Raw genomic sequence first — 27,781 nt, 5'->3', positions numbered from 1 at the left:
TAAAAAGAAGAGGGGATGCCACACAGTGGTAAACATCTAATTTTTTTAGACGTGTTGATGCCATGAAATTTAAAATCAACTTAATTTTCCCTTAAAATGATACACATTTATTCACAATTTGTACAGTGTCCCAACTTTTTTGGAATTGGGTTTGTATTCTACATGGCCATGTTCTATGGTCCATATGATCCATATTCTAGTGTGAATGTGACCTTTTGAACGCACACAACACACAAAAAGATATTTTGAAGAATGCTGTTAACCATTGGGGACCATTGACTTCCACTGGACAAAACAAACAATGAGCCATTTCTCAAAATATCTTGTTTTATGTTACACATAAGTCAACCAACAAAAACAAAAAGCACCTTTAATATAAAATTTACAAAGTTTTTTTAGAATCCAAGGATCTACTCTGAATCAATACATTACTATAAATTAACATTAGGTTATTGTTGGAGCAAATGCTGTGTTGCAAATCTGCTATTACTGATGTTCTGTTAACATGGTAGTTGAATCCACAGTAAAGATACATTTCTCTGTATACATGTGGAAAAATCAAACCCAGAAAGGACATATGCCATATTTTGCTGTCTGTCTATAACTGAACCATAATTTAATTATTTTCAAAGTAAAAAAAATAAAACAAATCTGAAAGCAAATGGCCCAGATTAAACACACCAACACCATTTTTGAATGAAAAGACCACATTTAATTAGCATGAGCTTGCTGGCAAGAGGTGTTTCCCAAAGTATGGGAGATTCATACATTGACATGTATAAACTGAAAGCCTTAGGACTTGATTACAGAGTAGTTCGTATTAAATGTTACAGCCTCACGAGAATGATTTCACCCTTACATTTTGAAAAAAGTCAACGCGCTGGCTTGAGCAACCCATCTATATGGCTTTATGTTCATTTTGTGTCTGTAATATCAAAAGAGAGTTGAAAATGCCCCTTCTTGTGTCACAGACCGTAAGATTGAGTAGCTCTTATTAAAAGGGCTTGAAAGCACTGTGGCACCTCAGATTGATGCTTCGTGTACTCCAAAAAACATTCCAGAAAAAACACTGATTGTTCAGATTCAGATCCCGTTCACATCTTTAGAGAGGTTTGATCTGTATATCAAATACTCTGTTTGTGACGAACCAATATTAAAGTCAACAGGAAATACTGTTCATAAACCCTTTTACTGTAAATTTAAAATTAGACATGTTACCGAGTAAAGCAAAATTCAACAATTAAAAAAAGAAAAATGGGTAGACTTGGGTATGGTTACACCAGCCGTTCGGAAGTTCTTACTTAAATTGGAACCACACTAAATCCTTTGTAACTTATACTAGCTTAGTTTGTAAATAAATCCGTGCTTGATTTTTGTTGCACCATTTAATACATAGTCACGTAATGTGGCGTTTATCTTCAATTATCTAATAGGACCCAAGTTGTTAAAATGCTATGATTTTTTTCTAGTTATGGTTGTTTCTATCTTATTGCGCCTCACATAAAATGACAAAAATTTGTTTTTCTATGAAAATATGATACTTCATGATGAAATAACATTGCAATTTCAATTGACAATAAAAAATTATATAAAAAATAAATAATTAATATGATTGATATTACTTGCCATGCAAAACGCGGAGCGATGAACACAAACTGTTTACATTTACATTTATGCATTTAGCAGAAGCTTTTATCTAAAACGACTTACAGTGCACTCAGGCTATAATTCATTATTTTATTTTTTGTCAATATGTATGTTCCCCGGGAATTGAACCCACAACCTTTTGTGCTGCTAATGCAATGCTCTAACACTGAGATCAGGTTTGTAAACAATAATTTTCACGTAATATTCTCTCAAAATGTTAACAGCCATATTAGGGGTATGCGATATTTATCATCTATGATAATTTTGTAATTGTTGTTTCAACGATGAGCAAGTTGCCATTATTGATGTCACTCACTTCGCAAAAACAACCCAAAACATGATATGATCGTGTATGATGTTCCCAAATACAGTTATTAGCATGGTCAAGTGAGCATAATCGCAAATGTGATACTGATTTTATACAACAGTTCAACAAACAAGAAGTTAATTTTGGGGTAACAATTAATTGGGTTACATGAGTTACATTTTAGACACAATATTATCTGGGGGTTTTTCACCAACAAAAATAGTTACAAACAAAGCCGGAAGATTTGTTTCCTGAGTGATTGGATCTGTTTTTGAATGAATCATTTGAGTCAATAATATGCTCATAAAGACAGGGTCTGCATCTGAAATCACATCCTCTCTTAAGTAGGAACTTTTACTTTTACTTTACTTTGACTCTGAGCCCGGAATATAGCCCAAACCCAGAGAGCCCCCGAACCTTGTTAATGAAACATCAACTGTCACACACTATTTTGTTTTTGACCTACTATATCGTAGGTACAGTAAGGGTGCGATTTCGGATGCAGCCAGTCACATGCTTAGTTTCTAAATGAATCATTGTTTTGAGCACATCTTTTGAATTAATGATTCAATGAATCACTCATTAAGACAGGGACTTACTGGTGGTTTTAGTGTCATATTTATCCATGATAGGCCTAAACCAGCCAAGTTGCAAGCACAAAAACACACTCAGCCAAATATTGTTAAAGTATCATTAAAATAATCAAGAAAAAAAAATATTGCTCACTTCTACATTATGTATGTCTATAAAGTTTGTCAGGTAAAACATGATCTTATTGATGCCATTTGATCATTCTGCTCTTTCATTCCAACTGTTACATCTGTTTGGAGGCTTGTTTAGTCAATACTTAGTTTATGTGTAGAGTTGGTGCAATTCAAAAATATTTAATAGTAAAATGCACTTTTACATCAAAACTTGTAACTTGCGCACAGCTGGTGCAACCGGCCCCTGATTTCATCCATTGGAAATTGCGCGGATTGGCCCCTCCATCTGATGACAAAAAGGAAAGCTGTACAGTGACAGAGCAAATAAATCCATTTTGGAGATTTTTTTTTTTTTGGAAAAAACGTGCACAGTATGGAAGAACTATTTTTAAGAACATGCATTAAGAAAATAAATCAGGTTTTCATATCGACTTTAACTTGGCCAAAATCTTTTGTGTGTAGAAATAGATTTGAACTTGCACAAACACTGAGCGCAAAAAAAACAAAAAAAAACAATAGTGATGGGCGGCACATTCACATGAAAATGCAGATAAGTGATCAAGACCATTTACACAAACGCTGATCTTCCCAACGAAATGGAAACACGACTTTTAAAAGTGCAGGAGTGGAGCACATTGCTGGTGAGTCCTGTATCGTGACCATTGGGTGTTGTCCCAAAAAGCAGATCCCAAAATAATCAAGTTTTCTTCCGACCGTGAGAGTGGTTTTGGACATGGGAAGGCTACAAGTGATTGTTTTTGGAGAGGTATGCTATAAGAGCCACAGCCACACCCACGTAGATGCCGGTCCCGATGGTGATGGACAGTACGGCGAGGAAGAGCGCACGTCTGGAGCTGGAGCTGGCGTGGTGAAAGTCTCCTTTAGTCAGCGCTTTGTTAGTCTGCGTGAGAGAGGGAGAACAAAGACAGAAATAGAACTTGTTTTGAAAACGTTTGGAGTGTGAACGAGCTATGATCGCATAAGAGAGATGCAGAGAGAAAGAAAACAGAGACATTACTAACTGGCCGCTCTCCAGCAGCTTACTGACAGATCTGGTAAAGTGCATAAATAATAAGTGCTGCATGACTCAGAGCTCTCCTGCGGGGACCCGCAGCCTTTGAAGTCCAGGAAATGTTGCCAAGATTAAAGACAGACATTTCTGATGAATTCATTTACATCTCAGCACCCCACTGCCTCGTTTTCCTTCCCTGCTCGCTTACAGATCTCCTTTCTGACCGCTATGAGCTATTTTGCCATCTATTATCTTGATTTATTACATTAGGGAGAAAAGCTGGACTGTCTGTCTGTAGGCTTGTGTCTTTCATCTTTGCCAACATCCATCAAACGGGTCGGCCCACAATAACCTGATGATGCTAATCGGGTCATATTAAAATTGCCATCAAATTTAGCAGCCGATCATAATTCAACTACTTCTGAGCGACTGCATCATCATGTAGGAACAAAACAAAATTATTCTAGTCATGCTCAACCTAAATATGAGCTACAGTAGCTCGTCTGTTGGATCAGACCACACAGGCAATTCCTTAGGTCCATACGTGCATCATTGAGCATTGGCTGAACCTTGTCGCCGGTTAACCACTGTGTGTATTTCTAGATAAAAAATTTATTTTATTATGTTGTGTTTTCATATTGGCACATACAAATTATGAAATCACTTTTCCTTGTTTAATTACTAAAAAAGTTTAATTGTCTAAGTTCTCACATTAAACACCACTTCTCTATGCCATTTTAGAGCAAATACATATACACCACCATTCAAAAGTTTAAAATTTTCTTAAAAGAAGTCTCCTATGCTCACCAAAACAACATTTATTTGCTGAAAAATGCAGTAAAAGAAGAAATATTTTAAAATATTATTACAATTTGAAAAGACAATTTTCTATTTGAATATATTTTAAAATGACACTTAACTTTTTATCGGTAGTGTAAATAACAAAATAAATGGAGAAAGGTGATCAGATATTTAGACAAATGATGATTTTCCAAATCATATGGGAATGTGACTTGTACATGTCCTATTTCCAATAACATGCACTAATGCACAAGGAACATGCATTAAAGCTGCAGTAGGTAACTTTTGTAAAAATATATTTTTTACATATTTGTTAAGCCTGTCATTATGTCCTGACAGTAGAATATGAGACAGATAATTATGAAGGTATTTTTGATTCAAATTAACTGAGCACCTGTGGCAGTGCGATTTGTAGTTGTAGAGAAAAGCCACACATGTGTATCAGTAAATTTGAAGTCACAGAGTGAAATGTTTTAAGAGTTGCAAACCTGTAGCCTTTTTTCTCTCTCCCACAAACACAACACAACAGTTACACCTTCTCAAATTCTTCATTGCAGGTGCACAAATCCTATTCTACAAATCACACATTTAGAAACTCGTACGCTCAAATTTTTGAAACAATTGCTGCAGTGAATGTGGTGCAAAACGCATTTACACACCCGCATCAAGAAATGTGCAGTCGTGGAGAAATGTTGAACATCCGCAAATCAATACGTCAATTCATTAAAATGTGAGTTGCACACTTGTAGAATATTTTCTCAGAATGTCTTGTATATTTTTCTAACACAAACACAAAGTACATAACTACAGCTTCTTGAATCTGCTGCGATGAAGCTCAAACACTGTTTTTTCGCTTTCAAGCGACAAGTTTCGCGCTCTCCCTTTTGCACCGAGATATTTGGTTCAAAAGTGATTTGTGCATCTGTAGAGGTAGTGGGCGGGACTGTTTAGAGATTACAGAATTTCAGCCAATCAGAAGAGCTACTGAGCCAGTAGATATACGCCCCAAGCAGTTTTACGCCCCTGTTGTTCCTCATGCGTCCAGTAGGGGGAGGCTGCAGACCTATGACCTACTGTAAAATGTATTATTTATATATATTTATAAACTGTTTTTATATACAGAGATTGACTGATATATGATGTTGTGAATTTATATTAAGTTATATTTAGATATTAACCATATTCAGGCCATTAGACATACAGTACTGTGTAATCATATGGATCCTAAATGAAATATTTGCTTTACAATTCACAATTGCTCGTTATACAGCAACAGAACATGTTCTACATAACATTTTATGAAGACCAACAAAATTTAAAAATTTTCTAAAATTCCAAGGGTCATTTAAAAGAAAGACAATATTGTTGTTCACAAAAAAAATTTATTAACACCATGACTTGGTTATTTCTTAACAGCATGACTCCTGTAGATGACTCTCCAATGGTTTGCCACTCTTCTTTAATTGTTTCTTTATCCTGCGGTCAAAGTGATCCCACTCACTGATAAAAATAAATAAAAAAGCAAAAGTTGCATAGTGGTAGAAAACAATGGTTATTTATAAATAATGGCAGGATGTCATGTTTCAATTTTTTTTTTCCTTTATAGGATCCTTACAGTACCTTGCGTCAATGAAAGGTCCTCGAAGGAATTTCTCCTCAGCCTCCAAGATGGACACATCTTTCACAACGGCAAGAGCACAGATGATGGACTACCAGAGAAAGATTTATCACAGCCCAAATAAGCCAAGCATCATTTTGCTTTTTTTTTTTTTACAACAAAATCCAATGTTCCTTTTCTATATTAAGCACAAAACTATTATTTTATAGAAATTATCTAACATTATGGATAAACTATTTGACATTAAAAACAATGTGAATATGACACCATGCAGAGCACAACTAACACACAAGACCATACCTCTGGAAAAGGGACATCCATAATGAATCTGATCTGGTCACTGTGGGTGTGTGTAGGTGTGCCATCCAAAATTGAAGTCATCTGAGTGTAGATAACATCAATTCGCTCCTGATCTTCAATGAACAATATTGATGGAACACTTGGAAAAAGTGTCAAGTCACTTTGATTGTTTTTTTTTTTTTTTTTTTTTTTTTTTTTTTGTCCATTGATGATAGACTGTGGTTAGTTAAGTTTGAGTCAGACAGAACATCTGACTCAATCAAGTACTTTTGCCTCTCGAAATAAACTGATCCATCTTTTGAATTGATATCGCTATTCTTTCTTATTTAATTGATCAATCTTTTATAAATAATAAATGTTGCATCATTACACAATACAATCAACAACAAGTACTTTAGCAGATTATTTAACATACCTCATCCGTATCGCTTCAAGAAGGTCTGCTGCTATCATACATATAGATATGGTCTGCTGTTCTTATAAATGACTGGGCTCATATACTAATATACTGCCTCCCCCTACTGGACGCATGAGGAACAACAGGGGCGTAAAACTGCTTGGGGCGTATATCTACTGGCTCAGTAGCTCTTCTGATTGGCTGAAATTCTGTAATCTCTAAACAGTCCCGCCCACTACCTCTACAGATGCACAAATCACTTTTGAACCAAATATCTCGGTGCAAAAGGGAGAGCGCGAAACTTGTCGCTTGAAAGCGAAAAAACAGTGTTTGAGCTTCATCGCAGCAGATTCAAGAAGCTGTAGTTATGTACTTTGTGTTTGTGTTAGAAAAATATACAAGACATTCTGAGAAAATATTCTACAAGTGTGCAACTCACATTTGATGAATTGACGTATTGATTTGCGGATGTTCAACATTTCTCCACGACTGCACATTTCTTGATGCGGGTGTGTAAATGCGTTTTGCACCACATTCACTGCAGCAATTGTTTCAAAAATGTGAGCGTACGAGTTTCTAAATGTGTGATTTGTAGAATAGGATTTGTGCACCTGCAATGAAGAATTTGAGAAGGTGTAACTGTTGTGTTGTGTTTGTGGGAGAGAAAAAAAGTCTACAGGTTTGCAACTCTTAAAACATTTCACTCTGTGACTTCAAATTTACTGATACACATGTGTGGCTTTTCTCTACAACTACAAATCGCACTGCCACAGGTGCTCAGTTAATTTGAATCAAAAATACCTTCATAGATAATCTGTAAAAAAAAAAAATCAAGCACCTCTGGCTCCTCCCAGTGGTCCTATTGCCATTTGCAGAAACTCCATCGCTCCCGTTAAGAAACAACCAATCAGATCTGCGGTCCGTAACTTTGTTTGTGTTCAAAATGTAGAAAAATGTATATAATAAGCGAGTACACCATGAATCCATTTTCCAAATCGTGTTTTTAGCTTGTCCTGAATCACTAGGGTGCACCTATAATAAGTGTTTATATTCGGACTATTTTAGATTGCTTCGGGGGTACCGCGGCAGAGTAACCCAGTACCTTCGTGATTCTTCATAGACATAAACAGAGAGAAGTAGTTCCGGCTACGATGTTCTTCCGCAAGACGCAAGCAGTTCTGTTTATTAACCGCTAGAGCGTCAAAAGTTACCGACTGCAGCTTTAAGAAAGTAAATGGTCAGTTTTTGAGCTGATCCATTAAAAGAAGAAGCTAAAGTGAGAGGACAGTAGGTCTACTGGACAGGAACTGAGATACTGTTCTCAGGGCTGTTTACACAGAATTCACAGGCATATTGAGCTCAAGACAGTTTCTAGTCTCTGGAAGATCCACTAGTTTCCTGCGAAAGTGGTCATTGACAGGGCAGCAGTAAAAATGTATGTGGTCTGCCTACTACTGGGTTTCTTGAAATTACTGCAAGATGTCAGCACTCCCCACAGCATGGCTACATGCTGCAGACAGGCAGGGGAGTACATTAATGGCATGGAAATAACACAACGGTCAAAGAATGAAATTAAAAATGCAATTTTCCAATTTCCAACTGCATTTTTGTTTGTTATACTTGACAATGACTGCTGTCTTTTACAAAGCTTTGCTGCAACCTGGCCAAGCTGGTCAAACATGAAGGTGATTTCATTTTGTAAGTGTTTTTTTTTGCTGTGTGATTACTAATTTAAACATTTTAAGGTTTACTTAAGCTATTATTAAATAACACCTGGCAATTAGATATTTCATGCTGTAATTCTTCAAATAAGGCTAGTATTACTTTTTTGGCATACAGGTACAGTATTGTTCAAAATAATAGCAGTACAATGTGACTAACCAGAATAATCAAGGTTTTTAGTATATTTTTTATTGCTACGTGGCAAACAAGTTACCAGTAGGTTCAGTAGATTGTCAGAAAACAAACAAGACCCAGCATTCATGATATGCACGCTCTTAAGGCTGTGCAATTGGGCAATTAGTTGAAAGGGGTGTGTTCAAAAAAATAGCAGTGTCTACCTTTGACTGTACAAACTCAAAACTATTTTGTACAAACATTTTTTTTTTCTGGGATTTAGCAATCCTGTGAATCACTAAACTAATATTTAGTTGTATGACCACAGTTTTTTAAAACTGCTTGACATCTGTGTGGCATGGAGTCAACCAACTTGTGGCACCTCTCAGCTGTTATTCCACTCCATGATTCTTTAACAACATTCCACAATTCATTCACATTTCTTGGTTTTGCTTCAGAAACAGCATTTTTGATATCACCCCACAAGTTCTCAATTGGATTAAGGTCTGGAGATTGGGCTGGCCACTCCATAACATTAATTTTGTTGGTTTGGAACCAAGACTTTGCCCGTTTACTAGTGTGTTTTGGGTCATTGTCTTGTTGAAACAACCATTTCAAGGGCATGTCCTCTTCAGCATAGGGCAACATGACCTCTTCAAGGATTTTAACATATGCAAACTGATCCATGATCCCTGGTATGCGATAAATAGGCCCAACACCATAGTAGGAGAAACATGCCCATATCATGATGCTTGCACCTCCATGCTTTACTGTCTTCACTGTGTACTGTGGCTTGAATTCAGAGTTTGGGGGTCGTCTCACAAACTGCCTGTGGCCCTTGGACCCAAAAAGAACAATTTTACTCTCATCAGTCCACAAAATGTTCCTCCATTTCTCTTTAGGCCAGTTGATGTGTTCTTTGGCAAATTGTAACCTCTTCTGCACATGCCTTTTTTTTAACAGAGGGACTTTGCGGGGGATTCTTGAAAATAGATTAGCTTCACACAGACGTCTTCTAACTGTCACAGTACTTACAGGTAACTCCAGACTGTCTTTGATCATCCTGGAGGTGATCATTGGCTGAGCCTTTGCCATTCTGGTTATTCTTCTATCCATTTTGATGGTTGTCTTCCGTTTTCTTCCACGTCTCTCTGGTTTTGCTCTCCATTTTAAGGCATTGGAGATCATTTTAGCTGAACAGCCTATCATTTTTTGCACCTCTTTATAGGTTTTCCCCTCTCTAATCAACTTTTTACTCAAAGTACGCTGTTCTTCTGAACAATGTCTTGAACGACCCATTTTCCTCAGCTTTCAAATGCATGTTCAACAAGTGTTGGCTTCATCCTTAAATAGGGGCCACCTGATTCACACCTGTTTCTTCACAAAATTGATGACCTCAGTGATTGAATGCCACACTGCTATTTTTTTGAACACACCCCTTTCAACTAATTCAACTAATTGCCCAATTGCACAGCCTTAAGAGCGTGCATATCATGAATGCTGAGTCTCATTTGTTTTCTGAGAATCTACTGAACCTACTGGTAACTTGTTTGCCACGTAGCAATAAAAAAATATACGAAAAACCTTGATTATTCTGGTTAGTCAAATTGTACTGCTATTATTTTGAACAATACTGTATATTTGTTCCATACTGTTCCTTACTTTTCTACACTCTTATAATAAAAGGTTCCAAATGTTCAGTGATGCCAAAAAACTATTTTTGGTTCTTTCAGTGAACAGTTCTTAAAAGAACCATTATATTCTTACTGTAAAGAACAATTTACTTAGACGCATATACAGGAACTAAGGCATTTTAACTTTAAAGTGTCCTAATATTGTGTTGGAGTCCCCTACACCAGGTTTAAATGCATCTAAGGTCGGAAAACATTGCAATTTTCTCAGAATATACATTTAATATTAAAATATTTTTTTGAATTCTCATCAAGTTTGAGCTCAAGGTCTGAAAACCCCTACCTTCCATAAGCCTACTTTGCTCTCATTGGTCAGCTGGTCAAGTCTGTAGTAATTGATCTTTCAGTATACAATGCGTGTCGGAAATGAAAAGTCCATTATTTTTTGCCCAGGTGGGTTACTTGTAAACAAAGATGCTATAAGGTTAAAAAAAAATGGCATCGATATTACCTTATCAATTCAAGCCCAAGTCCGAGGATGATACCGATGCAGTGAACCAGAAACTCCATAGCAAGCAAGACTTGATCAGGATGTTTCTCAGTGGTAAGTTTAAACTTTGTACGTGATACTTTACATGATGTGACAGCAGTTCCCTTTCAGTCGGTCACTCTGGACATCATGTCGGTGACCGACAAATTGGGATCTCACTTCAAGAGACCAATCTACTTCAAGTGTAAACTAAACGATGCACATTGGCATGTAATTATTGAATCCAGCTGCCGCTGATCATAGCTTGAGCATAAACAGGCAGCAGGTGCACTGCATACCAGGTTTTCACTTCAGAGCAAAGCGACAACATTATTCTGCTCCATTCAAGTCTCTTCAGTGAGCTACGAGTTTAACATGCCCTTGGAAGCTTCTGGTGTTGGCGGTATGGCGCTTCAGCAGTGGTCATTCCTGTGTCGAGTGGGTTGCAAACTTCAGGCCGCACTACCCCCTGTCGTGCTGCAAGTGGCCATTCCCCTGTGTGCCTCAGAACTAAAAGAGCATTTTCCTGAAAGATAAATTTTTCTAAAAGAGCTTACATGGGTACATCTTTGTAAAGATGACGGATCGTCTTTTTAAAGATTCCATTTCAGCCGTGCGTTCCTGGATGTGGTTGGTACCTGGCAACAGGTGATGGTCACAATAGCTGCCTCAGGTGTCTAGGCATTAAACACACTGAGGTGGCTTTTGTGGATGAGTCATGTTCCCATTGTGTTGGATGATGACCTTCTCAGAGCTGCGGGCCAGGCTCGGTTTCCACAGAAAAAAGGGATATGCGACTATGCTTTCCCAAGCCGCCAAGAGGGTAGGGCTCAAGTGGAAATCTCCACTGGGTCCCGACACCTCAAGGCTGGATGATTGGTTTCTCAGGGTGGCTCATGCTGGTTCTAAGTGCCCCGCCTCTGTGCCTTTCTTACCGGAGGTGCATGAGGAGTTCAACAGGTCATGGACGACAACTTTTACTGTTGGAAACCGATCTGTTGGTTCCTCCTCCCTCACCACCCTTGATGGTGGTGCATCTAGTTGGTATACAGGGGTCCCCCGGTGGAGCAGTTGGTTGCGATGCAGTTGTGACCTAATACTGCCTTCACACAGTGCTAGATAGAGGGTGCCTCCCATCGGGTCTGTAGGTACTCGACTGGCCAGCGATGCTTATATGGCCTTTGGAGAAGCTGCCTCCACCTTACAAGCTATGGTGTCACTCCAGGTTCATCAGGCCAAGGCACTGAAAGACCTCAATCAAGGTGGTCATGATCCAGATGTTCTGAAAGAGCTCCGAACCACTACTGACCTCGCGCTCTGAGCGACGAATGTCCCCGTGAGTTCTCTTGGTCGTGCGATGTCCATATCCCTGGCTGTGTCTGTCTGATATGAAGGATGCTGACAAGTTCAGTTCCTTAATGTCTCTGTGTCCCAGACTGACCTGCACAAAAGCAGACTAAGGCGCACACCCTGCCCCGGCAGGCAAGTGCTTCTTCCACCCATCTGCTGGCTGCAGCGCCCTAGCCTGCTCATTGCCAAGGCAAACCCCCTGTGTCCACCCCCACTCCCGCACCACATCCGCAGCAACTTCCAGCACGCGGTGCAGTGGAGCTGGGCGTAGGCAGGCTGCACCTACCCTTCTTGGCCCTGTCAAACCTGGCCGTGAGCAAGAGCAGAGCAAGAAGCCCCGGTACAAGAGACCCAGAGAGGGAGGAAGCTGCTCTTTGGGGGATGATGAAAACGCCTCTTCCTCCCCCAGAAATAATCTGTAAAGTCTCTGGGTCCCAGTAGGGCACGTAGCAAATTGCCCAACACCAGACCTCACTCCTCCTTCGTCAGCCGGCTGCTGCAGTCGGTTCGAAAGCGTCAACAATGGCCCTAGTCATGCACCCTCTGCCAACCTGTGGAACCAGGTAAGCATTGCACTGCACACTCTTGGACGGGCATATCGGTACAAGGTCCTGCCCTTTGGGCTCTCCCTGTCTCCCGGTGTCTTCATGAAAGTCACAGAGGCTCTTGTTCCCCTCAGTTCGCATCCTCAACTATCTAAATAATTGGGTTATACTAGCACAGTCTCGGGATCAGTTGTGTGGGCACAGAGACTTGGTGCTCTAGCACCTCAGCCTGTTGGGTATTCAGGTCAACTGGGGAAATAGCAAACTCTCCCAAACCCAGAGGATGTCTTTTCTGGGTATGGAGTTGGATTCGGTCAAACAGAGGAACGTGCACGGTCAGTGCTGACCTGCTTGAATTCAATCAAGGGCAGGATGGCGGTCCCACTGACACTATTTCAGAGGCTTCTGGGGCATATGGCAGCTGCAGCGGAACTCCTGAGCAAAAACCTGGTATGCATTGTACCTTCTGCCTCTTAAACGCAAGCTGTGATCAGCCGCAGCTGGACGAAATAATTGCATGCCAATGTGCATTAACTAATTTAGAATACACTCGAAGCAGTTTGGTCTCTCGAAGCGAGATCCAAATTCGTCGGGCACTGACGTGACCAAGACGTTTTATAGCATTCTTTGTTAGTATTTTCTTATTTAAGGTGCACGTGTGAGAACTGCGACAGGCTGGAATTATACAAACGTGTTACTTTGTGACATTTATAGGTAACTGGCAGTAAATACAAAAATATACCGACTCGTTAAGGTGGTTCAGGGTCAACTCTTTCTTTTGAGAGACAATATCTTTATTTATCATGCAATTTTTTATTGCAGACTGTTTACACCAAAGGATAACATTACATTACAAACTGCAAAAATATATATTTTTCAAAAACCCATATGACCTGCTCTTTAAACCATCATTTCCAAAGTCCATAAAAGATAATAATGCTTCCTCCAGTCCAAAAAAAATTAAAGACATACCCTGCTGTCCTTTCACATAAAAAATCCACTCATATATTAGTTTGGAACTTTTTTAGACTATTTTTGCTTGCAAACGGTGCTTGATTTGTGCATATTCCTCTCCTGATTCAGACGAGACAACTTTTTCACAGGAAATAGCAATATTACTGATAGATGATTTTATCCAGAAGCAAAAATGTCTTTATTATGGATTTGTTTCTTACAAACATGCAACTTTTTACTTCACAAGATGTTAACTGGTGGACTGGAGCAGTGTGGATTACTTGTAGATTATTTTGATGTTTTTATCAGCGGTTTGAACTCTCATTCTGATAGCAACCATACACTGCAGTGACTTTTGTTGAGCAAGTGATGTTATGCTACATTTATCCAAATATGTTCCCCTGAAGAAACAATCTTATCTACATCTTGGTTGGCCTGAAGATGAGTACATCTTTAGCAGATTATCATTTTGGGGTGTACGATTTCTTTAAGTTGAGAGAAGAATTTGTGGTTCAATTACATTTACAGTTAGTGTACAACAAGGGTCTTGTAATTTGTAAATCATAAGCTGTTATGTCATGTTCAGCAGGGGTGAGCACACCTTGTTTCTGCTTTTAACCAGAATTCACTAAATCAATCACAAAAGACTTTATCTAAAAAAACGGTCACTGACATTATCATGATGCATTGTTGGAAAAGCAAACAGTCCATTGGTGCAGCTCTGAGCCCTCGTTGGTACACATGAGGATCTTGTGCGGATGCTTTCCCTAGGGCTCGTAATACAAACAGAGTTAACATGATTTTTGTAATGCTTACTGTCAGACTATAAATTTTAGCCCTGCAGTCCAAGAAGCAAAGCAGTATGTTGTTATATTCACTTAGGTTATTCATTTGTTTGCCTGGCATATATCTTAAATGTTCTTAGGCCTCTGGAAATGTCACATAAGTCACAAGCACAGCCAATTTTACTATTTGCCTTTCAGACCATCAATTGTTTTAAACCAGTCAGGTATATGTGAATCTATGTTAAGGAAATCAAAATACACCAAAACTGTAATGAATGCAGAAATATATCTGAAAAAATAAAACATTGTTGAGTGTAATCTCCAGTATTTTTAATGCCGCTTTTGTTGAAAATTAGTCAAAATTAGTCATGGTTGTATTTGAACTTAGATTTGCAAAGTAAATGTGCTGTTAATGTGCACAGTTAGTGTGTAAACATGATTATCAGCCTATTGTTCCATACAGTACTGTACTTAGTTGCCTAATTACTGCTTCAGTTTAGACATGCATAATTAATTGCCATCAAATCAAAGTAAAAACAAATTAACAACAGAGCAATGACAAAAATAATCAAATGAGACAACAATCGCTCACTTAGTCAAATTAGTGATTATACCAGATCTAACTTTGCAGAATATATTTCAATTAGTAGTAATATGAGACATTCCTGCATAATCAACGGCAGCACAAATGCATATTGACTTGTGAAGTTGGCTTATTTGAATCTCGGCTGTGATCGAGCACAGAGCACCAACGGTTTGCTGACAAAATGAAAACGATTGTTCAGAAAAAGGTTTTTTATTCAAAGCTTATGCTCTACAAAGCCCACACTTGCACCCTCTCTTCCCAAAACGTTACATAAGAAGCTTATTGTGTTTGAGTTAGAACACGCTCTAAAAGCAATGAGTCAGATTATGCACAGCTTAGCAAAAGCAGATAGGACCTATATGACCTACCTAAATTAATAATTACTTGTGCTTTAAGGTCTAATAAGAACAATTGATCTGAAATAATAATTTGATTGCAATACATCTGATGAGATGGGTTTTTTTTTTCTGTACCGCCATGTACGAGCAACTTTCGTAAATACGCAAATTTGTAAGGATAGTGAGACTTGAATCAATCTAATAGCTACTACGTATTCACAAGAGTGATTTATTTAATATTACATTTGAATGAAAATGTTGAATGAAAATGTGATATAATACTACTTGTTATTATTTAGAATGTTGTAATGTCCTAATATCTGCAAAAAATAAATCCTTAAGCAGAAACTATGATGAGATCCATCGCACCATCACACAGTTTTATCCCAATCTAAAATTCAAAATTGCTTCCTTGCTTTGGTGAAAACCTTGAAAATGTACACAGATGCAATCTCTGTGAAAACATAAAAAATGCATCTCCCAATACACAGATATAATTAGTAACCAGTGAAACAAAATCACAAATACACATGAAACCGTTATATAATGGGCGTTATCACATTTTCATTAAAATGTAATATTAAATAAGTTAATGTTGTGAATATGTAGTAGTTATTAGATTGTTTCAAGTCTCACTATTCTTACAAATGTGCATATTTACAAGTGTTACGATCATTAGCTGTAGTGCCAATGAACTCCTACAGAGGGCACTCCACTCAGGACTCTGGAATCTTCTATTTCCATCAACCATCAGATGTCACTATATCATCACTTGGACACTAGCACCTTTCATTCTGTTGCACCACACCCGAACTACATTCCCCATGAGTCACTGCATCACAATCACCTTGCCACACCTGCACCTCATTCATCAGCCAATTTCCTTGCAACACCTGCACCTCATTTACACACACAAATAAGCAGCACAATCACTCTCACTTACTGTGAAGTTTTGTTTAGCCCCTCTAACATTTCTAAATGTTTTTTTCAATTCTGGTTATCCCTGACGCTATTTCTGATTTCTGATTTCTGCCTGTCTGACCTTTCTGTTTAATAAATGCTGCAATTGAATCCGAACATCTCTGACTCTTCACTGTTACAACAAGTGCTGATACTTTAGCCTGGACACCACACTACTGCTTTCTGCTATACTTTACTGGGGTTGTAGAGCTCCAGTACAGTGATCCAGGCACCTACAACTAAAAGTAGACTCATCTCAACCACGTATCTGCATATATTCCTGGTTATAATGCTACCATGATCAATAGAAAATCACAAACATCTCTTTTAAATAACATTCTGTTTAACGTCTGCTTTCCATGAACATTAATAAGAGCGCCTCAGTGAACAGCCACATTTCAACCATGAACCAATTCAACCAGCTTCGTTTGAAGTAAAAATGTATATTAGAAATTTGAGCAGATTGTTCCTGGTCTGTGCAGAATATCAGACTCAATATCAGACTCTTAAACATCATTTTATTCATTTTATGGGAAAGCAAAACTGTATTCTGCACTGAATTTTGTAAGATATTGCAGACAGCACATGAAAGCAAAATGATTCTATAAGACTTCGAATTTAAGCCAAATGCTTTAGATGTATGATTCAATTTCTATGAAATTACATTAGCAGACAGCAATAACCTTTTAAAATGATGCCACTGAACAGAATATAAGAAAAAGAGCCGTTCAAAGAGGCTGCTTCGGCCTCCCTCAAGGCACATTACGCCTGGTTCATGCTCACAGAACGTCCCGCTGGTGGATGACTTTCACATCGGCCATCCATTAGCTACTCGCTAAACTCAGCGAGAAGATGAAAAGCCCTGGAGAAACGCTAGATGCATAATACATGACCATTCAAACTGTATTACACTCAGCCTTCAACACACACACAACTCCAAACTCAAAGCAATGATGTTACATTTCAATTGAAATTTAAACACCTTTTCTTTAAGTATACCGGAAGTGTCTAGCAGAGAGAAATAAAAAAAATCATAAGAGAAAGACCAGGGCTAGTGTTAGATAAGAAATCTGTTACAATATCTACATCAAGTTTGATGCAATTATCAAATTAATCAAACCTGTTAGTGGTATTTTTTACAGTTATTATTATTTGCTATTATTTCAACACTCTTAGTACTAATATCACAACTATAGTGCACTCAAATATTTCAGCATCTTTTCAAGTCTTAGTACAATATAGACAATCACAAAGTATTCTTTTCACTACCTAAAATAAGTGTTTCATCTATAGAAATGTTTCATTCACAGTAACCGTTTACTATCAAACTTTTTATTTGCATGTATTCTCATTGTTTAACGATTTTGTCTACTGTATTATTTAATCTAACTCATCTAAATGGTTAACCAGAGAATCATTTTCTGCATCTATAGATAGATTTAGTTTCTATAGAACTTGTTTAGAGTGAGGACAACCAAATTGAATGAATTATTTTTTACAAGTGATTTATCTCAGATGCTAACTACTATTTTGTAAGTGTGTGTGTGTGGTTTAGGTAAACCCTATTTAAAGATGGCATCAAATACAGCATTTTGTATTTGTGTGATACTATATATATGCTTTTACAAACATTATGGATTGTAATATATTCTGCAACTGTGAGTTTGTGCTACAAGCCACTGCTCTGTATATGTCAGTTATATTCTGTTTTGTGGACACTTTCTACATGCATTTGGTTCCTGTGTTTTCTCTCAGTCACGTCCGTGGCTCCTTAGCTGTCATAGTGTTTGACTGTGCCCTTGTTTGTCTCTGTATAATTTATAGGGATGCACCGATCATGATTTTTCATGGCCGATTCCGATACCGATTTTTTACAAACAAACTGGCCGATTCCGATACCGATTTCCAATTTTTTTAATTTATTTTTTATCTTTAAGCAACAAACAAAAAATAAGGAAAGTGTGCATAAACAAGATGTTTATTCGGTATTTAAAAGGCCAAATTGGCTTTTGGCTATTGAAAACAATAACTGCAAACATCTGAAATTAACAGTTACATTACAGACATCAGCATTTAGCTTTTGTTTTTGAATTGGGTTGAAACTACAGAGAACTGGCCTTAAATTTAAAGATTAACTGTAACCATGTGAAATTAAAGGAAATAACTGCATAGTTCTACAATCCAAACAACACAATCAACACACATTCAATAAGATGTTTCTTGATCAGCATTCAGTATTTTAGTTTTTACATTTGGTTTTAAATAAAAAAGGTCTTTACCAGTGTCTTTGTTTACAGACTAAATAAAAGTATGCTATATAAATAGATTATTCCAAAATGTTAAAATCAAATAATGTTGGTGCGAATAAAACAAAGATGCAAAGTGTTTTCATTCATCCAATAATAAAAAAAAAAAAAAGGGTAATGATTCACATCTATATTTTTTTCACTTGAGCCAATGAAAAATAAATAACTATTCTCTCAAGTAAAAAAATATAGATGTGAATCATTACCCTAAATTTTTTTAATTGGATGAATGAAACACTTTTTCTCAGTGTGCTACAGCAGGTGATTTTTAAATCAAATTAAGTCGATGTAATTTTAAGGTAAAATAAAAATAATCAACTGTTGTTTACTTCTGGCTTTTCAAACGTGTATGCAAGTTCCACTTTACAAAAAAAAAAAAAAAAAATTTGTGACAGTTTAGTCCGTTTCGTTTCTCATCTTTCTCATCTTCACGGTCTACTCGTGTTCAGGGCTCGGACCGGTAACAGTAAGCTCGCGCAGGAAAGGGATTCTTATTTGCTCGCCAGTACACCAACAGCTGATCGCTTCCTGCTGCTATCTGTGCCTCAGAGTCGGACATGTAGCTCTGCATTTCCAGTGCTGATCGGCTGCCCGTGTCCTGTGCACAGATTTCGAAATATTTCCACACAAATGACATAGCGAGCAATTACAATGTAGTCTGTGTCCACGCAGCCGCACTTCCGGAAAAATCGGCCTAAAAAAGACCAAAAACCGTCCGATTGCCGATCGCGTATTTTAAGCAAAAACCGTCCGGTTTCTGATTTATGGCCGGTAAACCGGTGCATCCCTAATAATTTATCATTTACACCTGTGTCTCATTTAGTTCCTTGTTTGGCCTGTGGGTATATGCACCCCAAGGTTTTCAGTTGTGTTTGTCAGTTCTTGTTGCTTTTGTCACTAGTTTTGTGATCTGTCTCTAAGGTTATGTTTTATATATTATAGCTTTGATTGTTAGAATTTAAATTCTCCTTCACCTTCTTGGACCACGTGATGCAATATTTGATATGTATCAAGCATCTTTTAGATGAAATTAATAAATGTATTCTGATATTCAGAGTTTAATCAGGTGTTTTTTGTGAAATTTTTACATGATCAAATATTCTGCAATGTGAATCTCTTGAGGTTTGTATAAAGATCACAGTGAATTGATTTTGGTGTAAGCTTAGATTTTAAGAACCAGGCTGAGAAAGGGTTTCTATTTTTTTATTATTTATTTATTTTCAGGCAGAGAATTAGAGAGCTGTGGGTGTTGAGTCGTGATGTACCGCATGATAGAAAAAGACCACGTTTAAAGTCCGTGTCAAATATGAACACTGAATGTTTAATAACACAATCCCATTACTATTTATGAAAATGAAGCCTGTTTTGGGACCATCAATATATTCTAACACTGACACTGTCATGAAATTAACTGTATAGTTTGTCCTAAAGGAGGATAGGGAATAATATGGGACAAGTATGGTGAAATTACCAATAAAACTCTGAAGGCCTTATAATAACAATAAAAACAATTATTAATTATTATTATTATTATTATTATTATTATATTGTTGTTAACGAGTAACAACAACAATAATAATATTTTCCTATGTGGTATTATTATCCATCCATTCATATTTATTATTATTGTTATTATTATTATTTAGATCCATTGTGCTACTAATACTCTAATAACAACAATAATAATTTTTATCTGTGCTAATATTACTATTGTTGTTGTTACTATTATATATATATATATATATATATATATATATATATATATATATATATATATATATATATATATATATATATATATATATATTTATATATGTATACAAAAAAATTCAATAAAAAATGAAGTACGATGGATGCAAAAAAAAAAATCCTACCCTGGCTAACAACTTCTACAAAAAATGTTGCACCCCAAAATTATTATTTAATACCATTTGTAAAGCAACTCCCGACTTCTTCTGGCTTATTGCTTTATTATAAAACAGATTGTTGAGACAAAATATGCTGTAAAGTAGCCAGTATAATGTATTCACAGCTGTGACCACGCATTAGTTGTGATATGTTGCTAAGCAACTGTAAACAGTCTACAGTCTTCCATGGAACCTTCCATTCCACAAAGATTCTTTATGGTGGAAAGGGTTTTTAGATTATTAATGTTCTTCAGACTAAATAAAAGGGTTCTTTTAAGAACTGATCAGAAAAGTTCTTTGGGAAACCAAGAATGGTTCTTCTATGGCATGGCTGTGAAAACATCTTTTTGGAAGCTTTATTTGAAGAGTGTATAGTTAAGCTAATTAACTATATATTTATTCGTTCTGTTAGTATTAATAAATGTAACTAATTCTTGAACATTGGTATTTATGTTGGCATATGAGCTAGTGGTTGAGAGCTCCTCACCTGGTGAGACAGGTAGAGAGCTGCGATGCCCAGGGGCCAGAAACAGCAGAGCATGGAGAACACACTGAGGCCCAGGTGGTCCCTCGGAGGCATCAGGAGGAAATTGTCTTCGCTCTCTGAGTCACTGGAGTACTCACTCTGCAGAAAACACACAAAACACTGAATGAATCAGAAGACAGAGCGGCTTTTCATCTAACGCTCTCCATTTCATATCTCTGTGCTTCTTTTCAGGGAAAGAGAAGACCAAAAAAGTGGAGTAATGTTTGTAACAGAGATAGTAATTCATGGGATCAAAATCAACATAAATTTAGCAAATGGACGATTTTTATAGCATAGGGTTAAAATTGACCTTACCGCTTGCTTAAAGGGATGGTTTACGTTTTTTTTTTTTTTTTTTTTCTAGGCTTGATTGTGTTTATGGGGTGCATGTTCTTGCTTCATTTCTTAAAAACGCATTATTTTTCACATAATTTAGCTTTATTCCACACCGATCTGTCCCTTCTCTGACAAACTGCTTGATTTATTTCCTGTTATTATGAAGCCCCTCCCTCAGAAATACACGATGGGCTGAGATTGGTCAGCTGGCTCGGTGTGTTGTGATTGGCTAAACCGTCTCGAGCGCGTCTGAACATCCCGCCTCTCCCAAGTTCAGAATGTGCTCCGGATGTATTGTAAACAATAACGTCCTCTATATTGCTTATCAATTTGAGCCCGATTGAGAATATTAATGAAGAGGGCAGAACCTGTGCAAGCACGGCTCTTAATGCTGTGTTTGTTTGTTGTTATCTCATACTTTTAGATACGCTGTTGTTTGTAAATGCTACTGCTTTTGTCATTTTGGAACTTAGAAACTATGTACTGTCATTAAATGAAAAAAAAAGAAAATGTTTCCCATGTGAACTGGATGCGACACATCTGCATGTTTGGCTGTGCTCTGCTCGCAGGACTCGTCTCAGAACAGACGCGCAGCAGCAGGAAACTGTCTGTCCAGACCAGCTCTCTTTACATTCTCTCCACAGCCTTGTGATACTGCACACAATCTCTCTCCCAGTCATCTGGCAGGAGCTCCAGACACGTGCTCGCTTAGATCAGAGGCACCATATGACAGGGGGAAGACGGAGATCTCACACGGTCCTTAAAGCACTGTATAACAGCATGGTTTGCATTGGTAAGGACTACCTCTAAATAAACACATTTGTGTGATGCAGCAATTATTTCAAAAGACTGAAAAGTCTAGCATTATTATCATTTAAAAAATATTATTTTTCTTAAATACTAGAATTCTTTCACAATGAAATAACACAATAATAATATTTTGTTATTTGTACTTAAAATAATAATTATGTTATTTTGCTTATTTTACAGTGAAATATTACAATAGTAATTTCTTATTTAATATTTTTATTTGTACTTAAAATTAAATATTATTTTTCTTAACCCCCCAATTTTTTTCATTTTATGTAGAAATATTACAATAGTAATATTTAGTTTTTTTCCTCAATATTTTTATTTGCCCTTTAATCAAAATGATTATTATATTGTTATTTTTCTTAAATACTTGATTTTTTATTTTACAGTAAAGTATTGTAATTTTAAGATTTCTTATTTTGTTTCATTTTTTAAATCGCACATAAACTAAAACGATTCCTATTTTTTTCTTAAATACTTGATTTTTTATTTTAGTGAAATACTACAATAGTTCTTTTTTATTTTGTGTCATATTTTATTTAGTAAGAAAAATAATCATAATGAAAATAGCGACATATACCACAAATGTTTATTTTTTTATTTTATATACAATTTTAAATTGCAATCACAATTTAATCACAAAAATCATAATGACTTTTTTCCCCAAATCATGCAGTCCTACCACCAACTTCCACTGTACGGACAAAAAACTATTTCGTGTTCCACGGAAGAAATAAAGTACATACAGGTGTGGAACAACATGAGGGTGGTGAGCAAATGATTTATTTTGCTCTATATTTATTATGAACTATGCATTTAAAAGTCTGATAGTGTATGTGGTCTCTCACCTCGAGTTCCTGAAATTCTTCATCATCTTCATCTGCATCACAGGAGAGCGTCTGGATCCTGGCGTCTTCCACAGAGAGATCCAGAAGCTTGCTGTCAGTGAACAGAAGTCTGTCTCTAGCGACGGCTGAGCCGGACGAGGCAGCGCTCATCTCCTCAATGAAGGTGGTCTCGCAGCAGTCCCCCCCCTCTCCCCATGCTCTCAACACGCTCTCGGGGTACAGAAGGAGGTTGGGTCTGTAGTAAGGCTCTATAGCCTGGGGCAGGGCACTGGGGTTGAGCAACAATGGGGGTCCTCGACCGTCCTGTGTCCCATTTATGTCCCTGGACCCCACATGGCCCTGGTACTGTGGGGCAGAATAGACCGACACCAGTCCTTCCTTAGACTCCACCATTAAGTTGTGGGTATTGATCAAACCATTACATCTGCAACATTCATGTCCCAAGTCAGCACTCCTCACTAATGGGGTCCTCCCTTGAGTAAGAGGGTCGTGGTCATCTCCCGCTCCTGTTTCGAGTCGTGCTCGGAGCCCTTTCTCCATGCTGCTGTGCTGCTGTGGAGGAAGCCTTGACTCACGAATGGCTTTGTGGCGGCATGAGGCTTTCCTGCAAAAAAAATGTCATTATAAAATATGTGAAGGAGAATTTGATGTCACACATCAACAAAAGAGTATAATGAAAGTCCTGGAAGAAATGTGTTTACATCAAGTGTTTTTAATGTATGTACATCACACAACCTGCCAAGAGCTCGCCATAAGTCATATTTTACAGCAGAATCAAGAGAAAATAAATAATATACAATTATATTTTGCTCAAAAAAGTCTATTTATACGAAAAAGTCTATTTATATACAATTAATTTTGCATTTCTTCAAGTACCTCCCCAGTTTTCATTTACATATGAAATGATGTACCATAAAAATATATAATAATAATAATAATAATAATAATAATAAATTATAATAAAAAAAAAAATATATATATATATATATATATATATATATATATATATATATATATATATATATATATATATATATATATATATATATATATATATATATATACATAAAATTACAGTCTTTTACACCAGGGTTTGTGAGGGAACTGCAGGGGTTTCATGAGTTGATGAAAAGCTAATAATTAATTATAACCCAATTAAAATTAAAATAAATAGCAAATCAAAAGCTGTGGGTTAATTAACTGTACTGATAAAACAGTAACATCTAAATTAACTGTATTTATTCGTCAAAAATTTTATTTGATATCACTGAATCAACCTAAATACATTAATTCATACCAGAACTACTTTATATGGTTATAATTTGATAGCTATACTGCAAGGAGGATTACAATTCAGCAGTATTATTTAAAAAAAAAAATCTTTATAAAATTATGTTGAAGCTCCGGCTGCCTACATACTGTAATTAGTAGTGTAAAATGTTTATATGATTATAATTACATATATTATTAAATGTTTTTAAAATGATTAAATCTTTAATTATAATTTAAAAAAATAATATATTTCTGTCATGACTTTTGAAACTAGAATTAAAACTATTAATTAATATTATTATTATTACTGGGTTCCTAAAACACCAATGTGAAATCAATGTGGACATAATCACTCTCAAATAAGGTTTGGATCTACTTTAAAGTCCAACTATCACATTGACAGTTATAGGAATGACAAAAAAATAAAAATAATAATACTAATAAATAAATGAATCTAAATGCATGAAAGGGATGAGAATTTTTTTAATGTGCTGGGCTGTTCTGGGATTCAGATTAATAGAAGAAATTGTAATAAATCTGAATTTAATTATATTTAATTGGATTATATTGAATCAGTTTGGTCAGATTTGAAGTCATTTCAATGTAAAGAGAACAACAATGATGTTCAACATCCGTCAGACATCTACTGTAGTCTTCAATAACAACTTCTTTAGTTTTTTTTCCCTCCAAACTCTCAAAGGATCCTCAAATTGTTGTTTCCCGACCATGTGAATGTTGGTTGCTGTTGTTTAATGCACGGCTAGACCGTTGATCACAGACTCTGCACCACCGTGTTATCCAAAACCCTGCGGCAGCGTTCCTGAACACACAAACTTTCTTTTGTGCTAAGTTCAGCAGTGTGTCGAGCAGAAGCACCGAACATATAACCTGATTAAGAGCCTCCTGCCATCAAAGCACAGAACATCCATCACACCATCAGCACTGTCCTGTAAGCTATAAGATGTGAACTCGGCACACTGGCCCTCGGTTTTAAATGTTTTCTTCAAAATCACATTTAACTACAGCTTTAACAGATCAGAAGTCTGAACAAGTGAATCAGATATCACTATTTAAACCAGTCCTTTAGGGGAAAAGGCATCTGTGAAAAGCATTAAATATATCGACATAATTTTGGCACAAATGGAACCTCATAAAAGAGCACGGGATACCCTCCAACTAAACATATAGAGTGCATCAGTTTAACAGAGCTGGTGTGAAAACATCAAGGCTCCATCAATATAACATTACACCAACATATCAGACAGGCCATTTAATCAGACCTTCAGACTGGCAGAAAAATTGATACTGACTGAAATGTATGTTGCTGTTTTATGATTTCATTATTATTGGCACGAAAAGCACTCTTAAGGCTATTTTACAAAGAGTTTTTCTGTAATGAAACATTTGATTCACTACGTGACGTTTTCAATGTTTTACAGTCTCAAACACTCAATTAAAAACTCATTTCGAAATAAAATATATAATGTCCTCAAACCGAAATATGAATACTGGAGGAAGCTTTTCGCACTGCAAGTCAATTCTGGAAAAAAAAATAAAATAAATAAAATAAATCAAAGCAAACAGCAACAGCCTGCGTCCGGGAGCTGTTCACGGAGTCAAACCTGACCGAGACACAAAACCTTGTCAATATGTCCTAGAAGCAGCCTAACTGACCACATCACTGTAAGCTGAATTATTGAATGAGTATGATCCATCATTACAGTCATCGTTCAATCAGCTATGCATCATGGTGCTATGCGTTAAATGCACCAGTGCAAGGATGAGATCAATGACGTGAGACGAGCAGAGCACGAGGAAGGTGTGTGACTGCTGCCAGGCTTCAGGAAGACTGTGATGATGCACTGATGTCATCTGCTGCAATCATTCATGTGCTCTACAAGTTCGTGATCAGACTGCTAACTTACCTTCCGAGGTGAGCTCAGCTGCTGTAGCAGTCGGTCAGTGTTCAGCTCAACAACGAAACATCTCAGTCATTAACTGATGAAACATTCGAGTCATATATCCGTAGACAGTCTTATTATTATTTTTGAAGCTGAGCAATAAATAAAAGTCCAAAGTGTCCCCCTTTCGAGAAGTCATCAGTCAAGAGTAGAGGAAAATTAAAATCACCAGCGAAAACCTTTCATGCGGACACGCTGTCGATTAAACTGCATTTTTAAGGCTTCTGCGGTGATGCAGTTATAAGCGAGGAGACGCGTCGAGACTGGTCCACGCGCCGTAATGCACTGCTGTCTCCTCATCTGAGGTCTTTATATGGATGCGCTCGGGTCCCCTGGGTCCTAGAGATCGCACAGGACAGGACATTTTGTTTTTGATTTATATATTTATTAAATGCTTGTAAATCAAATTCATACTACAACAACAGCGTTGTTATATGACTGACAGGTTAATGGTGTCCAGCAGTGGAGTAACCATATTCAGGATACAATAAGGTATATTGTTTTTATAAAAGATAGGCTAAACCACATAATAAACATTATTAAACTATATTAACTATTTTATTAAGCAAACATTACTGTGGGTGTCATATGAGCAGGAGTTTTCCTAGCTCTTATTATTGTGTGTTAGAATGAATAGTGTTTTGACCAATCAGAAGGACCAGAACTCTGTTTTATAAATTAAAATAATTTCATTATACACTGAGATCAAATTATAACAACATATAGACAAACAAATTGATAACACACACACACACACACACACACACATCTTATATGGATATAGGTTATGTAAAATGTAGATGGAGGAGAAGTGATGTAGCCTATTAAAAATATGCATCTTTCTTCCAAAATTAGTCCTGTTCTTTGTTTTAGCTGTGGGCCATAAATCTAAAAACTAAATTACTATAATGGTTTAATGCTGCCTACATCAGTATTGTATATGTGGCATGTGTTTGAACAACATTAAATCTTACCTTGGTATGTTATACATGGTTGTAAGGTTTGTATTGGTAATTTGGTGCCCTAGGTAAGATTTTTGCTGGTGCCCCTTGCATCACAGCCAATTCCTCCACCGATCATTCACACAGAAACATAGCTTTACAACATAATACAAATGATAAATAGGCAATGTAAATATGAGAATTACACACACACACACACACACACACATAAACAACTACCTATTTAAATGAGATAACTTTATTCGTTTCATCCAAGGTAGCTGCAATATTTATTCTAATCTTTATCACATTGTACAATTGGCCGATTTTCATTTCAAACAATCTTAAATTTAGGGATACATTTAACCTGACTTTTCATGCTGATTCTGATTGTAATGTTGTTTTGTTTTGTTTTTTTTTACAAGTAAATGGACTGGTTCCATTTTTTTATATATGTATTTTAAAAATAATAGGCCTATGTATTTTTTTAAGCAAGATACAAGAAAGAATTAAAATATGAGTACATGAACAAGATGTTTATTTGCTCATTTACAGGCCAAACTGTAAAAGG

At 36.6% G+C, this 27,781-nt stretch overlaps 1 protein-coding gene across 1 annotated transcript; it reads right to left on the bottom strand.

Annotated features, from left to right (window-relative positions):
• Positions 1-309: 309 nt before the first annotated feature.
• LOC128026502 (synapse differentiation-inducing gene protein 1-like) lies at positions 310-26,562 on the bottom strand. The gene is made up of 4 exons (XM_052613739.1): positions 26,234-26,562; positions 23,037-23,640; positions 21,001-21,138; positions 310-3,559 (listed from the first exon to the last, which is right to left on the bottom strand). The coding sequence occupies exons 2-4, from the start codon at positions 23,574-23,576 to the stop codon at positions 3,401-3,403; spliced, it is 837 nt and encodes a 278-aa protein (XP_052469699.1). The 5' UTR covers positions 23,577-23,640; positions 26,234-26,562; the 3' UTR covers positions 310-3,400.
• Positions 26,563-27,781: the final 1,219 nt, after the last annotated feature.

The sequence above is a fragment of the Carassius gibelio genome, chromosome A13 (assembly GCF_023724105.1).
Source record: "Carassius gibelio isolate Cgi1373 ecotype wild population from Czech Republic chromosome A13, carGib1.2-hapl.c, whole genome shotgun sequence".
NCBI classification, from domain to species: Eukaryota; Metazoa; Chordata; class Actinopteri; order Cypriniformes; family Cyprinidae; genus Carassius; species Carassius gibelio.
Note: the sequence above shows the minus strand (reverse complement) of the source record. Positions and strands in the feature narration are given on the sequence as shown.

Coding starts and splice junctions, on each gene's coding strand:
- LOC128026502 (XM_052613739.1), bottom strand. CDS start 23,576: ATGGAGAAAGGGCTCCGAGCACGACTCGAAACAGGAGCGGGAGATGAC. Junction 21,139..23,036: donor AAGAATTTCAGGAACTCGAG/GTGAGAGACCAC, acceptor TGTTTTCTGCAG/AGTGAGTACTCCAGTGACTC. Junction 3,560..21,000: donor CTCTCTACCTGTCTCACCAG/GTGAGGAGCTCT, acceptor TCTCTCACGCAG/ACTAACAAAGCGCTGACTAA.